This window comes from Chamaea fasciata, unplaced genomic scaffold (assembly GCF_029207755.1).
Source record: "Chamaea fasciata isolate MVZ Bird 193981 ecotype frontalis unplaced genomic scaffold, bChaFas1.0.hap1 SCAF_662, whole genome shotgun sequence".
Lineage (NCBI taxonomy): Eukaryota > Metazoa > Chordata > Aves > Passeriformes > Sylviidae > Chamaea > Chamaea fasciata.
Window position 1 is genome coordinate 44,943 of NW_027094747.1, and position 13,471 is coordinate 58,413.

The window sequence follows — 13,471 nt, forward strand, 5'->3', positions numbered from 1 at the left end:
AATACCGGGACCGCCCCAAAATACCGGGACCACCCCCCAAAAAATAACGGGACCGCCCCAAAATACCGGGAACGCCCCCAAAAAATACCGGGACCGCCCCCCCAAAAAATACCGGGACCACCCCCAAAATACCGGGAACGCCCCAAAATACCGGGACCACCCCCAAAAATACCGGGACCACCCCCCCAAAAAATAACGGGACCGCCCCAAAATACCGGGAACGCCCCAAAATACCGGGAACGCCCCAAAATACCGGGACCACCCCCCAAAAAATACCGGGAACGCCCCAAAATACCGGGAACGCCCCAAAATACCGGGACCACCCCCCAAAAAATAACGGGACCGCCCCAAAATACCGGGACCACCCCCCAAAAAATAACGGGACCGCCCCAAAATACCGGGACCACCCCCCCAAAAAATACCGGGACCCGGAATAGCGGGACCACCCCCAAAAAATAGGGGGACCCCAAATAGTGGGACCACCCCCAAAAAGAGTGGGACCACCCCCCAAAAATACCGGGACCCCAAATAGTGGGACCACCCCCAAATAGAGGGACCACCCCCAAAAAATACCGGGAACACCCCCAAAAAATAGGGGGACCCCAAATAGTGGGACCACCCCCAAAATACTGGGACCACCCCCAAAAAGAGCGGGACCACCCCCCAACTTTGGGACCTCCTCAAATAGTTGGACCACCCCCAAACAGAGGGACCACCCCCAAAATTACCGGGACCACCCCCAAAAACAGCGGGACCACCCCCAAAATACCGGGACCACCCCCAAAAACAGCGGGACCACCCCCAAAATACCGGGACCACCCCCAAAAGAGGGGAAACGCCCCCAAATACCAGGACCCCAAACAGTGGGACCACCCCCCAAAATACCGGGACTACCCCCAAAAGAGGGGGAACGCCCCCAAATACCAGGACCCCAAACAGTGGGACCACCCCCCAAAATACCGGGACCACCCCCAAAAGAGGGGGAACGCCCCCAAATACCGGGACCCCAAACAGTGGGACCACCCCCCAAAATACCGGGACCACCCCCAAAACCATCAAGACCCCTCCCCAAAGAGCAGGACCCCAAAATTACCGGGACCACCCCCAAAATTACCGGGACCACCCCCCAAAAATCGGGACCCCTCCCCCCCCAAAACCATCAGGACCCCTCCCCAAAATCAAGAAGGGGGGGTGGGGGCTCCCCTAAAAAAACCCCCCCAAAAACCCCACTGGGACCCCCCCAACGCCCCCAATTCCGGGGTGGGGGGGGGATTAAGGAGGGGGAGCCCCCAAATGTTCTGGGGTGTTTGGGGGGGGGTCTGACCCTGCTGGCTCAGGGCAATTCAAGCCGGGGGGGGTTGGGGGGGGGGTCCCCAGCCCCGCCCCTCCCCCCCCCCCGGTATTTTTAGGTCGGCTCCGGTTTCCCGGGGGGGATCCGGTGTCACACGGGGGGGGGGCGGGGGGATCCCGGGGGGGGGCGCGGGAGGGACGCAGGGGGGGCACTCCCCCCCCAAAAACTAAATACCCCCCAAAAAATCCCTTTTCCCCTAAAAAAAACCCACCCAAAATTCCAAAAAAAACTCCTTTTCTCCCCCCCCCAAAAATCCCTTTTCCCCTAAAAAAAACCCCCAAAATTCCAAAAAAACTCCTTTTCTCCCCCCCCTAAAATCCCTTTTCCCCTAAAAAAAACCAACCCAAAATTCCAAAAAAACTCCTTTTCTCCCCTCCCAAAAAATCCCTTTTCCCCAAAAAAAACCCCAAAAATTCCCCCCAAAAAACTCCTTTTCTCCCCCCCCCCAAAAATCCCTTTTCCCCCAAAAAATTCCCGAAAAATTCCCCCCCAAAAAACTCCTTTTCTCCCCCCCCAAAAAATCCCTTTTCCCCTAAAAAAAACCCCCCAAAAATTCCAAAAAATCTCCTTTTCTCCCCCCCCAAAAAATCCCCTTTTCCCCTAAAAAAAACAACCCAAAATTCCAAAAAAACTCCTTTTCTCCCCCCCCCAAAAAATCCCTTTTAGCCCAAAAAATTCCCGAAAAATTCCCCCCAAAAAACTCCTTTTCTCCCCCCCCAAAAAATCCCTTTTCCCCTAAAAAAAACCCCCAACATTCCAAAAAATCTCCTTTTCTCCCCCCCCAAAAAAATCCCTTTTCCCCAAAAAAACCCCAAAAATTCCCCAAAAAACTCCTCCCCCCCAAAACCCCAAAAAATCCCCTCCCCCCCAAAAACCTTTTCCCCCCAAAAATAAAACCCCAAACCCCTCCCCCCCCCGAAAATCCCTCGGGGGGAAACTGAGGCACGGCAGATGAGGGGGGAGGGGTCACTGCCCTCCCCTCCCCCCAAATCAACCCGGGGATCCCCCCCCCTCATTTCCGGGGGGATCCCACATTTCGGGGGGGGGGGAGGGGACCCCAAACGGGGGAATTTCGGGGGGTCCCGGGGGTGGGGGAGGGCAAAGAAGGGGCGCAGTCGTTGTGGGGGGAGGGGAGAAAAAAAAAATCCGGTTTTATTTTTTTTTTGGGGGGGGAGGGGGGATTTACAAAAACGGGATTTGGGGGATCCCGGGGGGGGGGATCTGGGAATCTGGGGGGGGATCCAGTCCTTCCTCCAGGTGTTGGGGGGGCTCCAGATCCCACCGGGATCCCTGGGGGGGGGGGGGGATCCAGAGCCTCCCCTCTTCCCGAGGGATCCACCCCCTGCTCGGGGCGCCTTGGGGGGATCCCAGGGATCCGTTGGGGGTGGGGCGGGGATCTCAGAGCTGCTGGGAGATCCCCTGGATCCTCTGCAGCACCTCGCCCGCCTGCAGCTGCTCCCACGTCAGCAGCGACAGCCCCAGCTGGTCCTCCTGGGAAAAAGGGATCCGCCGTCGGGATCGGGGGGGATCTGGGGGCCTGGGATGGGGATCTGATGCTCTGGGATCTGCCGGGAGGGATCGGGGGGGATCTGGGGGCCTGGGGGGGGATCTGGAGCTCCGGGATCCACCGGGAGGGATCGGGGGGGGATCTGGGAGGGGCGGGGCGTGCCGGGATCCGCCGGGATCCGCCGGGATCCGCCGGGATCGGGTACCTGGCGGAAGGGCTGGGCCATCTCGCGCAGGAACCTCTTGGCCGCCTGCACGGCCTCGTCCACGGTCAGGTTCAGGTGGGACTCGGGCAGGTGCTCCTGGATCCAGCGCGGCAGCTTCCCGCGCTTGTCGGCACGGGCGAAGCGCTGCGGGGGGAAAACGGGGGGGAAACGGGGAAAAATGGGAAAAATGGGGGGAAATGGGGGAAAAATGGGAAAAAATGGAGAAAAACGGGGTAAAATGGGGGGCTGGGGCCCAAAATACCCCCAAACTGACCCCCCAAACACAACCCAAAACACACCTGGGATCCCAAAGTGACCCTGAAGTGACCCCAAATCCCCCAAAGTGACCCCAAAGTGACCCCAAACCCCCCAAACTGACCCCAAAGCCCCCAAACTGACCCCAAAGTGACCCCAAATCCCCCCAAGTGACCCCAAAGTGACCCCAAACCCCCCAAACTGACCCCAAACCCCCCAAACTGACCCCAAAGTGACCCCAAATCCCCCAAACTGATCCCAAACCTCCCAAACTGACCCCAAAGTGACCCCAAAGTGACCCCAAACCCCCCAAACTGACCCCAAAGTGACCCCAAAGTGACCCCAAATCCCCCCAAGTGACCCCAAAGTGACCCCAAACCCCCCAAAGTGACCCCAAACCCCCCAAACTGACCCCAAAGTGACCCCAAATCCCCCAAACTGATCCCAAACCTCCCAAACTGACCCCAAAGTGACCCCAAAGTGACCCCAAACCCCCCAAACTGACCCCAAACCCCCCCAAACTGACCCCAAACCTCCCAAACTGACCCCAAAGTGACCCCAAAGTGACCCCAAATCCCCCCAAGTGACCCCAAAGTGACCCCAAACCCCCCAAACTGACCCCAAAGTGACCCCAAATCCCCCAAACTGATCCCAAACCTCCCAAAGTGACCCCAAAGTGACCCCAAATCCCCCAAAGTGACCCCAAAGTGACCCCAAATTCCCCCAAGTGACCCCAAATCCCCCAAAGTGACCCCAAAGTGACCCCAAATTCCCCCAAGTGACCCCAAACTGACCCCAAATCCCCCAAACTGACCCCAAAGTGACCCCAAATCCCCCAAGTGACCCCAAAGTGACCCCAAAGTGACCCCAAACCCCCCAAACTGACCCCAAAGTGACCCCAAAGTGACCCCAAAGCCCCCAAAGTGACCCCCAAGTGACCCCCAAGTGCCCCCAAGGCCCCGAGCGCCCCCCGGCTGACCTTGTCAGCGAAGACCATGAGGCCGTAGTCGGTCTTGCCCCGCAGGGCGCGGCCCACGCACTGCGCCGCGTGTCGCATGGCGTCGAAGGTCAGGAACTCGCCCTCGCGCACCTGGAGCTGCTCCCGCAGGAATTCCAGCCGGGCCTGGGGGGGGAAACGGGGCTGGGACCCCCCCAGAGCCCAAAACCCACCCGGGTGTCCCCAAAAAACCCACCCGGGTGTCCCCAAACCCACCCAGGTGTCCCCAAAACCCACCCGGGTGTCCCCAAACCCACCCAGGTGTCCCCAAACCCACCCGGGTGTCCCAAAACCCACCCGGGTGTCCCCAAACCCACCCAGGTGTCCCCAAAAACCCACCCAGGTGTCCCCAAAAACCACCCAGGTGTCCCAAAAACCCACCCAGGTGTCCCAAAAACCCACCCGGGTGTCCCAAAAACCCACCCGGGTGTCCCAAAAACCCACCCAGGTGTCCCCAAACCCACCCAGGTGTCCCCAAACCCACCCAGGTGTCCCCAAACCCACCCGGGTGTCCCCAAAACCCACCCAGGTGTCCCAAAACCCACCCAGGTGTCCCCAAACCCACCCAGGTGTCCCCAAACCCACCCGGGTGTCCCCAAACCCACCCAGGTGTCCCTAAACCCACCCGGGTGTCCCCAAAACCCACCCGGGTGTCCCAAACACCCACCCAGGTGTCCCAAACACCCACCCGGGTGTCCCAAACACCCACCCGGGTGTCCCAAACACCCACCCGGGTGTCCCAAACACCCACCCAGGTGTCCCAAACACCCACCCGGGTGTCCCAAACACCCACCCGGGTGTCCCCAAAACCCACCCAGGTGTCCCAAAAACCCTCCCAGAGCCCCTCAGGTCCCAACCTCAGGTGTTCCCCCACACCTGGAGCTGCCCCCGGAGAAATTCCAGCAGGAATTTGGGGTGGGGGCAGCCCGGGGACCCCCCCCCAAAAACACCCCGAGGGGTTTGGAGGTGGTTGGGGGTCACTTTGGGGGTTTGGGGTCAGTTTAAACGGATTTTGGGGGTTTTGGGGTCACTCTGGGGGGTTTTGGGGTCACTTTGGGGGGTTTTAGGGTCAGTTTGGGGATTTTGGGGTCATTTTGGGGGGTTTTGGGGTCAGTTTGGCGGTTTTGGGGTCATTTTGGGGTCACTTTGGGGGGTTTTGGGGTCACTTTGGGGGGTTTTGGGGTCAGTTTGGGGGGTTTTGGGGTCAGTTTGGGGGTTTTGGGGTCACTTTGGGGGGGTTTTGGGGTCACTTTGGGGGGTTTTGGGGTCATTTTGGGGGTTTTGGGGTCAGTTTGGGGGTTTTGGGGTCACTTTGGGGGGTTTTGGGGTCACTTTGGGGGGTTTGGGGTCACTTTGGGGGGTTTTGGGGTCATTTTGGGGGTTTTGGGGTCCGTCTGGGGGGTTTTGGGGTGGGGGCAGCCCGCGGACCCCCCCTCACCTTGAGGATCCGGCTCTGGGTGTAAACGTAGGGAACGCCGAACATGATCACGGCCCGGCCGTAGTGATGGACTGGGGGGGCAGAAACGGGGGGCTCAGAGACCCCAAACCCCCCAAAACTGACTCCAAAACATCTCCAAACCTCACCAAACCCTCGGATCGCCGCAAAAATCCCCCAAATCCCCCTAAAATCCTCTCCAAATGGCCCCAAAATCCTTCCCAATTCCCCAAGGTCTGCCAAAATTCCCCCCAAAATCCCCCAAATCCTAAAAACGGCCCCAAAATCCCCCAAATGCTCCCCAAAACCGCCCCCAAATTGTCCAAATCCCCCCAAAATCCCCCAAATCCGCCCGAAATCCCCCTAAAATCCTCTCCAAATGGCCCCAAAATCTCCCAAAACCTCCCCAAAATCCGCCAAAATTCCCCCAAAATCCCCCAAATCCTAAAAAATGGCCCCAAATTCCCCCCCAAAATCCCCCCAAATCCCCCCCGCTCACCGAAGTCGATGCCCTCGGAGACTTTCCCCCGCGCCACCGAGAGCAGCACGGCGCCGCGGCCCGTTCTCACACGCCTGGGGGGCACGGGGGACGTGTGGGGGGACCCCCAAAACTGGCCCAAATCCCTCCGGGACCCCCAAAACTGCCCCAAATCCCCCCAAAACTGCCCCAAATCCCTCCGGGACCCCCAAAACTGCCCCAAAACTGCCCCAAATCCCTCCGGGACCCCCAAAACTGCCCCAAAACTGCCCCAAATCCCCCCAAAATCCCCCAAAACTGCCCCAAATCCCCCCCAGGAGCCCCAAAATCCCCCAAAACTGCCCCAAATCCCTCCGGGACCCCCAAAACTGCCCCAAAACCCCCCAAAATCCCCCAAAACTGCCCCAAATCCCCCCCAAATCCACCAAAACTGCCCCAAATCCCCCCAGGAACCCCAAATCCCCCAAAACTGCCCCAGAACCCCCAAAACTGCCCCAAATCCCCCCCAGGAGCCCCAAAATTCCCCCAAATCCCCCCAGGACCCCCAAAACTGCCCCAAATCCCTCCGGGACCCCCAAAACTGCCCCAAATCCCTCCAGGAGCCCCAAAACTGCCCCAAATCCCTCCGGGACCCCCAAAACTGCCCCAAATCCCCCCCCGGGACCCCCAAAACTGCCCCAAATCCCCCCCAGGAGCCCCAAAACTGCCCCAAATCCCCCCCAGGAACCCCAAAATCCCCCAAAACTGCCGCAAATCCCCCCCAGGAGCCCCAAAACTGCCCCAAATCCCCCCCAGGAACCCCAAAATCCCCCAAAACTGCCCCAAATCCCCCCCAGGAGCCCCAAAACTGCCCCAAATCCCCCCCAGGAACCCCAAAATCCCCCAAAACTGCCCCAAATCCCCCCCAGGAACCCCAAAACTGCCCCAAATCCCCCCCAGGACCCCCAAAATCCCCCCCAAGACCCCCAAAACTCACCCCAAAACCCCCCAAGACCCCCAAAGCTCCTCCAAGCCCTCCCCAGGAGCCCCAGAACTCCCTCCAAACCAGCCCAGGACCCCCCAAAATTCCTCCAGGATCCCCCCAAAGCCCCCCCAGGAGCCCCCCCAAAGCCCCCCGGCACCTCCTGGTATTTCTCCAGCGCCACGCTGGTCTCGGCCCCGTCCTGGGTCTCGATGAAGAGGAGTTTGTTCCTCTGGATGTTCTCCAGGATGCCCTGGGAGGGGTCTGGGGTCAATTTTGGGGGGTCCTGGGTCAATTTTGGGGGTCCTGGGGTGGTTTGGGGGGCCCTGGGGGGTCTCAGGAGGGGATTTGGGGGCGTTTGAGGGACCCCCGGGTCTCGATGAAGAGGAGTTTGTTCCTCTGGATGTTCTCCAGGATGCCCTGGGGGGGGTCCGGGGGTCAATTTTGGGGGTCCTGGGCAGGATTTTGGGGGTCCTGGGGTGGTTTGGGGGGGCCCTGGGGGGTCTCAGGAGGGGATTTGGGGGCGTTTGAGGGACCCCGGGTCTCGATGAAGAGGAGTTTGTTCCTCTGGATGTTCTCCAGGATGCCCTGGGGGGTCTGGGGTCAATTTTGGGGATCCTGGGCAGGATTTGGGGGGGTCCTGGGTCACTTTTAGGGGTCCTGGGTCACTTTTGGGGGTCCTGGGCAGGATTTGGGGGTCCTGGGGTGGTTTGGGGGGTCCTGGGTCACTTTTGGGGGTCCTGGGTCACTTTTGGGGGTCCTGGGTCACTTTTAGGGGGTCCTGGGTCACTTTTGGGGGTCCTGGGGTGGTTTGGGGGGTCCTGGGTCACTTTTGGGGGTCCTGGCGTGGTTTGGGGGGTCCCGGGTCACTTTTGGGGGGTCTTGAGGGAGTTTTTTGGGGGGTCTTGGCCGGATTTTGGGGCCCTTGGCAGGGTTTGGGGGCAGTTCGAGGTGGTCCCGGGCAGGTTTGGACGGAGCTTTGGGGGTCCTGGAAGGGTTTGGGGTGAATTTTGGGGGGTCTTGGGGGGGGCTCTGGATTCTGGGGGAATTTTGGGGGGTTTTGGGGGGTCTCAGGTGTGTTTTTCGGGGTCCCACCTGCTCGTCCCAGGAGGCCACGGCGCTCCCCAGGTACAGGGGAGGGCTTTGGGGTCATTTTTGGGGTCATTTCGGGGGGCTTTGGGGTCATTTTTGGGGTCATTTCGGGGGGTTTTGGGGTCATTTTTGGGGTTTTTGGGGTTATTTTGAGGGGTTTTGGGGTTATTTTGGGGTATTTTGGGGTATTTTGGGGTCTCAGGTGTGTTTTTGGGGTCCCACCTGCTCGTCCCAGGAGGCCACGGCGCTCCCCAGGTACAGGGGAGGGCTTTGGGGTCATTTTTGGGGTCATTTCGGGGGGCTTTGGGGTCATTTTTGGGGTTTTGGGGGTTATTTTGGGGTTATTTTGGGGTTTTTGGGGTTATTTTGGGGGGTTTTGGGGTTATTTTGGGGTATTTTGGGGTTTTTTTGGGGGTCTCAGGTGTGTTTTTGGGGTCCCACCTGCTCGTCCCAGGAGGCCACGGCGCTCCCCAGGTACAGGGGAGGGCTTTGGGGTCATTTTTGGGGTCATTTCGGGGGGTTTTGGGGTCATTTTTGGGGTTTTGGGGGTTATTTTGAGGGGTTTTGGGGTTATTTTGGGGTATTTTGGGGTTTTTTGGGGTCTCAGGTGTGTTTTTGGGGTCCCACCTGCTCGTACCAGGAGGCCACGGTGCTCTCCAGGTACAGGGGAGGGCTTTGGGGTCATTTTTGGGGTTTCTGGGGTTATTTTGGGGTTTTTGGGGTTATTTTCAGGGGTTTTGGGGTTATTTTGGGGTATTTTGGGGTATTTTGGGGTCTCAGGTGTGTTTTTGGGGTCCCACCTGCTCGTACCAGGAGGCCACGGTGCTCTCCAGGTAAACGTAGCTGGTGAAAAAGGCCACGAGGCCGTCGGGCACCACGGCCGAGAGCTCCAGGAGCAGCTGCCCGTAATTCCTCACCACGGCTGGGGGTCGGGGGGGGAAATTTGGGGGAATTCGGGGTCGTTGGGAGCCCCCCAAAACCGAAAAAAAACCAGAGACCCCCAAAATGTCCCCAAAATCCCCGAAATTCCCACCAAATCCCCCCCAAATCCCTCCAAAATTCCCCTAAAATCCCCCAAAATCCCCCAAATCGCCCCAAATTGCCCCCAAATTCCCCCCAAATCCCCCAAAATTCCTCAAAATCCCTCAAATTTTCCCCAATTCTCCCAAATTTCCCCCAAAATCCCCCCAAATTCCTCCCAAATCTCCCCCAGAAATCCCCTAAAAATCCCCCAAATCCCTCCCAAATTCCCCCCACACCCCTCGAGACCCCTCCCCAGACCCCAAATCCCCCCAAATCCCCCCCAAATCCCCCCCAATCCCCCCCAATCCCCCCCAAATTCCCCCAAATTCCCCCAAATCCCCCCCAATCCCCCCCAAACCCCCCCCAAATTCCCCCAAATCCCCCCAAATCCCCCCAAATCCCCCCCAAATTCCCCCAAATCCCCCCAAATCCCCCAACCCCCCCCAAATCCCCCCAATCCCCCCAAATCCCCCCAGCCCCACCGATGTCCTCGCGGGTCTCGAACTTGGAGCTCATGGCCACCTGGTCGTTGCCCCTGCCCACGATCTGGGGGGACACGGGGGGCTCTGAGACCCCCAGAGACCCCCAAATACCCCTGAGACCCCCCCAGGACCCCCAAAATACCCCCGGAGACCCCCCCAGAGACCCCAAAATACCCCTGAGACCCCCCAGAACCCCCTAAATCCCCCAGGACCCCCCCCGAGACTCCCCTGAGACCCCCAGACCCCTCCCCAAATGCCTCCAGGACCCCCCAGAACCCCCCAGGACCTCTCCAAGACCCCCCAGGACCCCTCCCCAAATCCCCCAAATCCCCCCAGGACTCCCCAGACCCCTCCCCAAATCCCCCTAGAACTCCCCAGGACCCCCCAAATCCTCCCTGAGTCCCCCCAGGACCCCCCGAATCCCCCCAGACCCCTCCCCAAATCCCTCAAACCCCCCCAGGACCCCCCTGAGACCCCCCAGGACCCCCCAAATCCTCCCCAAATCCCCCCAGACCCCTCCCCAAATCCCCCGAACCCCCCCAGGACCCCCCAAATCCCCTCCAGGACCCCCCTGAGAACCCCAGGCCCCCCCAGGACCCCCCAAATCCCCCCAGACCCCTCCCCAAATCCCCCAAACCCTCCCAGGACCCCCCTGAGACCCCCCAGGACCCCCCAAATCCTCCCCAAATCCCCCCAGACCCCTCCCCAAACCCTCCCCAAATCCCCCCAGGACCCCCCTGAGAACCCCAGGACCCCCCAGGACCCCCCGAATCCCCCCAGACCCCTCCCCAAATCCCCCAGGACCCCCCAAATCCTCCCCGAGTCCCCCCAGCCCCCTCCCCAGCCCCCCCGGGCCCTCACCATGGGGCAGAGGCAGGCCCGGGCCAGGGTCATGCTGAAGGTTGCCATGGTAACGGGGCGGAATCCCAGGATTTTGGGGTAAAACTCCAGCGGGGACAGAGTCTGGGGGGGGAGGGGAGGAATAGAGGGGAGGGGGCTGCGGGTGATGGGGGGCCTGGGGGGGCTGGGGGGCATTTGGGGGCTGCTGGGGGTGTTTTGGGGGGGATTTTTGGGGTATTTTTGGGGATATTTTGGGGTATTTTTGGGGGTCCCAGGGGTATTTTTGGGGTGTTTTGGGGTATTTTGGGGGCAGAATTGGGGATATTTGGGGTCTCTCACCCCCGAGGTGACGATGAGGGGACGTTTGGGGGTCCCAGGGGTGTTTTGGGGTATTTTGGGGTATTTTTGGGGGTCCCAGAGATATTTTTGGGGCATTTTGGGGTATTTTGGGGTATTTTTGGGATATTTTGGAGTATTTTGGGGAACACTTTCGGGGTCTCTCACCCCCGAGGTGATGATGACCGACTGGAAGCGCTCGAACACGGGTCTGATGGCGATGGAGGCGTCCAGGCAGCTGAGGGGGGAGTTTGGGGGGGTCCCCAGGGGGGGGTTGGGGTCCCCAGGGGGTCTCAGCCCCTCCCCAAATCCCCCCAAAGCCTCGTCGGCAGGGACAGCAAGGGGGGGCTCACGAAACACCCCCAAAAGTCCCCCCAAAACCCCCCAAAAAAACCCGAATTCCCCCAAAAACCCCAAAATCCCCCCAAAAAACCCCAAAATCCCCCTCAAAAAAACCCAAAATTCCCCCCAAAAAACCCCAAAATTCCCCCAAAAAACTCCAAAATCCTCCCCCAAAAAAACTCCAAAATCCCTCCAAAAAATCCCCAAAATCCCCCCCAAAAAAACCCCAAAATCCCCCAAAAAACCCCAAAATCCCCCAAACCCCCCCAAATAATCCCAAAATTCCCCCCAAAACCCCCAAATCCCCCAAAAAAACCCCAAAATGCCTCCAAAAAATCCCCAAAATTCCCCCCAAAAACCCCCAAAATTCCCCCAAAAAACACCAAAATTCCCCCCAAAAAAACCAAAATTCCCCCAAAAAACCCAAATCCCCCCAAAAAAACCCAAAAAACCCCCAAATTCCCCCAAAAAACCCCCAAACCCCCCCCAAGCCCACCTGAAGTGCAGCACGGGGTTGGAGATGGTCGGGGTGCGATCGTCGAAGGGCTCGATGATGATGGTGAAACCTGGGGGATTTGGGGATTTTGGGGGTTTTTGGGGGGATTTGGGGGATTTTGGGGGAATTTTGGGTTTTTTTGGGGGATTTGGGGTTTTTTGGGGGGATTTGGGGGTTTTTTTGGGGGGATTTTGGGGTTTTTTGGGGGATTTTGGACGGCAGATTTTCAGGTCTTAGGGGAGAATTTGGAGATTTGGGGGGAATTTGGGGGTTTTTTGGGGGAATTTTGGGGGTTTTAGGGGAGAATTTGGAGGTTTTGGGGGGAACTTTGGGGACCGATTTTGGGGTCGTTTTGGGATTATTTTCAGGCCGGTTTTGGGGTTATTTTGGGGTTATTTTGGGGCCGATTTTGGGGTTTTTTTGGGGGTTTTTTGGGGTTATTTTGGGGTTATTTTGGGGCCGGTTTTGGGGTTATTTTGGGATTATTTTCAGGCCGGTTTTGGGGTTATTTTGGGTTTTTTTTCAGGCCGATTTGGGGGTTATTTTGGGGTTATTTTGGGGCCGGTTTTGGGGTTTTTTGGGGGTTATTTTGGGGGCCGGTTTTGGGGTTTTTTTGGGGGTTATTTTGGGACCGATTTTGGGGTTATTATGGGGTTATTTTCAGGCCGGTTTTGGGGTTTTTTTGGGGTTACTTTGGGGTTATTTTCAGGCCGGTTTTGGGGTTTTTTTGGGGTTACTTTGGGGTTATTTTCAGGCCGGTTTTGGGGTTATTTTGGGGTTATTTTCAGGCCGGTTTTGGGGTTATTTTGGGGTCTTTTTGGGGCCAGTTTTGGGGTTATTTTGGGGTTATTTTCAGGCCGGTTTTGGGATTATTTTGGGGTCTTTTTGGGGCCAGTTTTGGGGTTATTTTGGGGTTATTGTCAGGCCGATTTTGGGGTTTTTTTGGGGTTTTTTTGGGGCCCTCCCGGGGTTATTTTGGGGTCTTTTTGGGGCCAGTTTTGGGGTTATTTTGGGGTTATTTTCAGGCCGATTTTGGGGTTTTTTTGGGGTTATTTTGGGGTTATTTTCAGGCCGGTTTTGGGGTTATTTTGGGGCCCTCCCGGGGTTATTTTGGGGTGTCCGGGGGCCCCACCTTTGCTGTAGGTGCTGACCAGGGTGGCGAAATTGGCCACGAGGGTGATGGGGGAGAAGTCGGCGACGTCGGGGAGGGGCGAGGGTGCGGAGCAGGGAGTGCAGCCGCTCGGCGCAGAACCTGCACAGGGCCAAGCCGGGGCTCGGGGACCCCAAAACCACCCAAAACCACCCCAAAAACCGTCCCGGGGACCCCAAAAACCACCCCTGGGACCCCCAAAACCCCCCAGGGACCCCCCCAAACCCCCCCCATGGGGAGGGGGCGGAGCAGGCAGCGCCGGCGCTCGGCGCAGAGCCTGGAAAATCGGGGTTCAGGGACCCTGAAAACCCCAAAAAACACCCCAAAAACCATCACGGGGACCCCAAAAACCCCAAAAAAACACCCCAAAAACCATCCCGGGGACCCCAAAAAACCCCAAAAACCACCCCTGGGACCCCCAAAACCCCCCAGGGACCCCCCAAACCCCATTCTTCAGGGTGCAGATCCCATTTTGGGGGTCCCAAACCCATTTTTGGGGGTCCCAGCTCCGTTTTTGGGGG

General features: G+C 58.7%; 1 protein-coding gene across 1 annotated transcript; it reads right to left on the bottom strand.

Moving 5' to 3' along the window:
* Positions 1–2,478: 2,478 nt before the first annotated feature.
* ERCC2 (ERCC excision repair 2, TFIIH core complex helicase subunit) lies at positions 2,479–13,282 on the bottom strand (the record flags this gene model as incomplete). The annotated part of the gene is given in 14 exon segments (XM_066209101.1): positions 2,479–2,842; positions 3,064–3,207; positions 4,298–4,441; positions 5,754–5,824; positions 6,250–6,310; positions 6,312–6,323; positions 7,350–7,442; positions 9,082–9,203; positions 9,787–9,850; positions 10,648–10,749; positions 11,131–11,200; positions 11,801–11,870; positions 12,933–13,011; positions 13,013–13,282. Coding segments are annotated over 14 exon segments (1,395 nt in total), but the record flags the coding sequence as incomplete, so codon positions are not given.
* Positions 13,283–13,471: the final 189 nt, after the last annotated feature.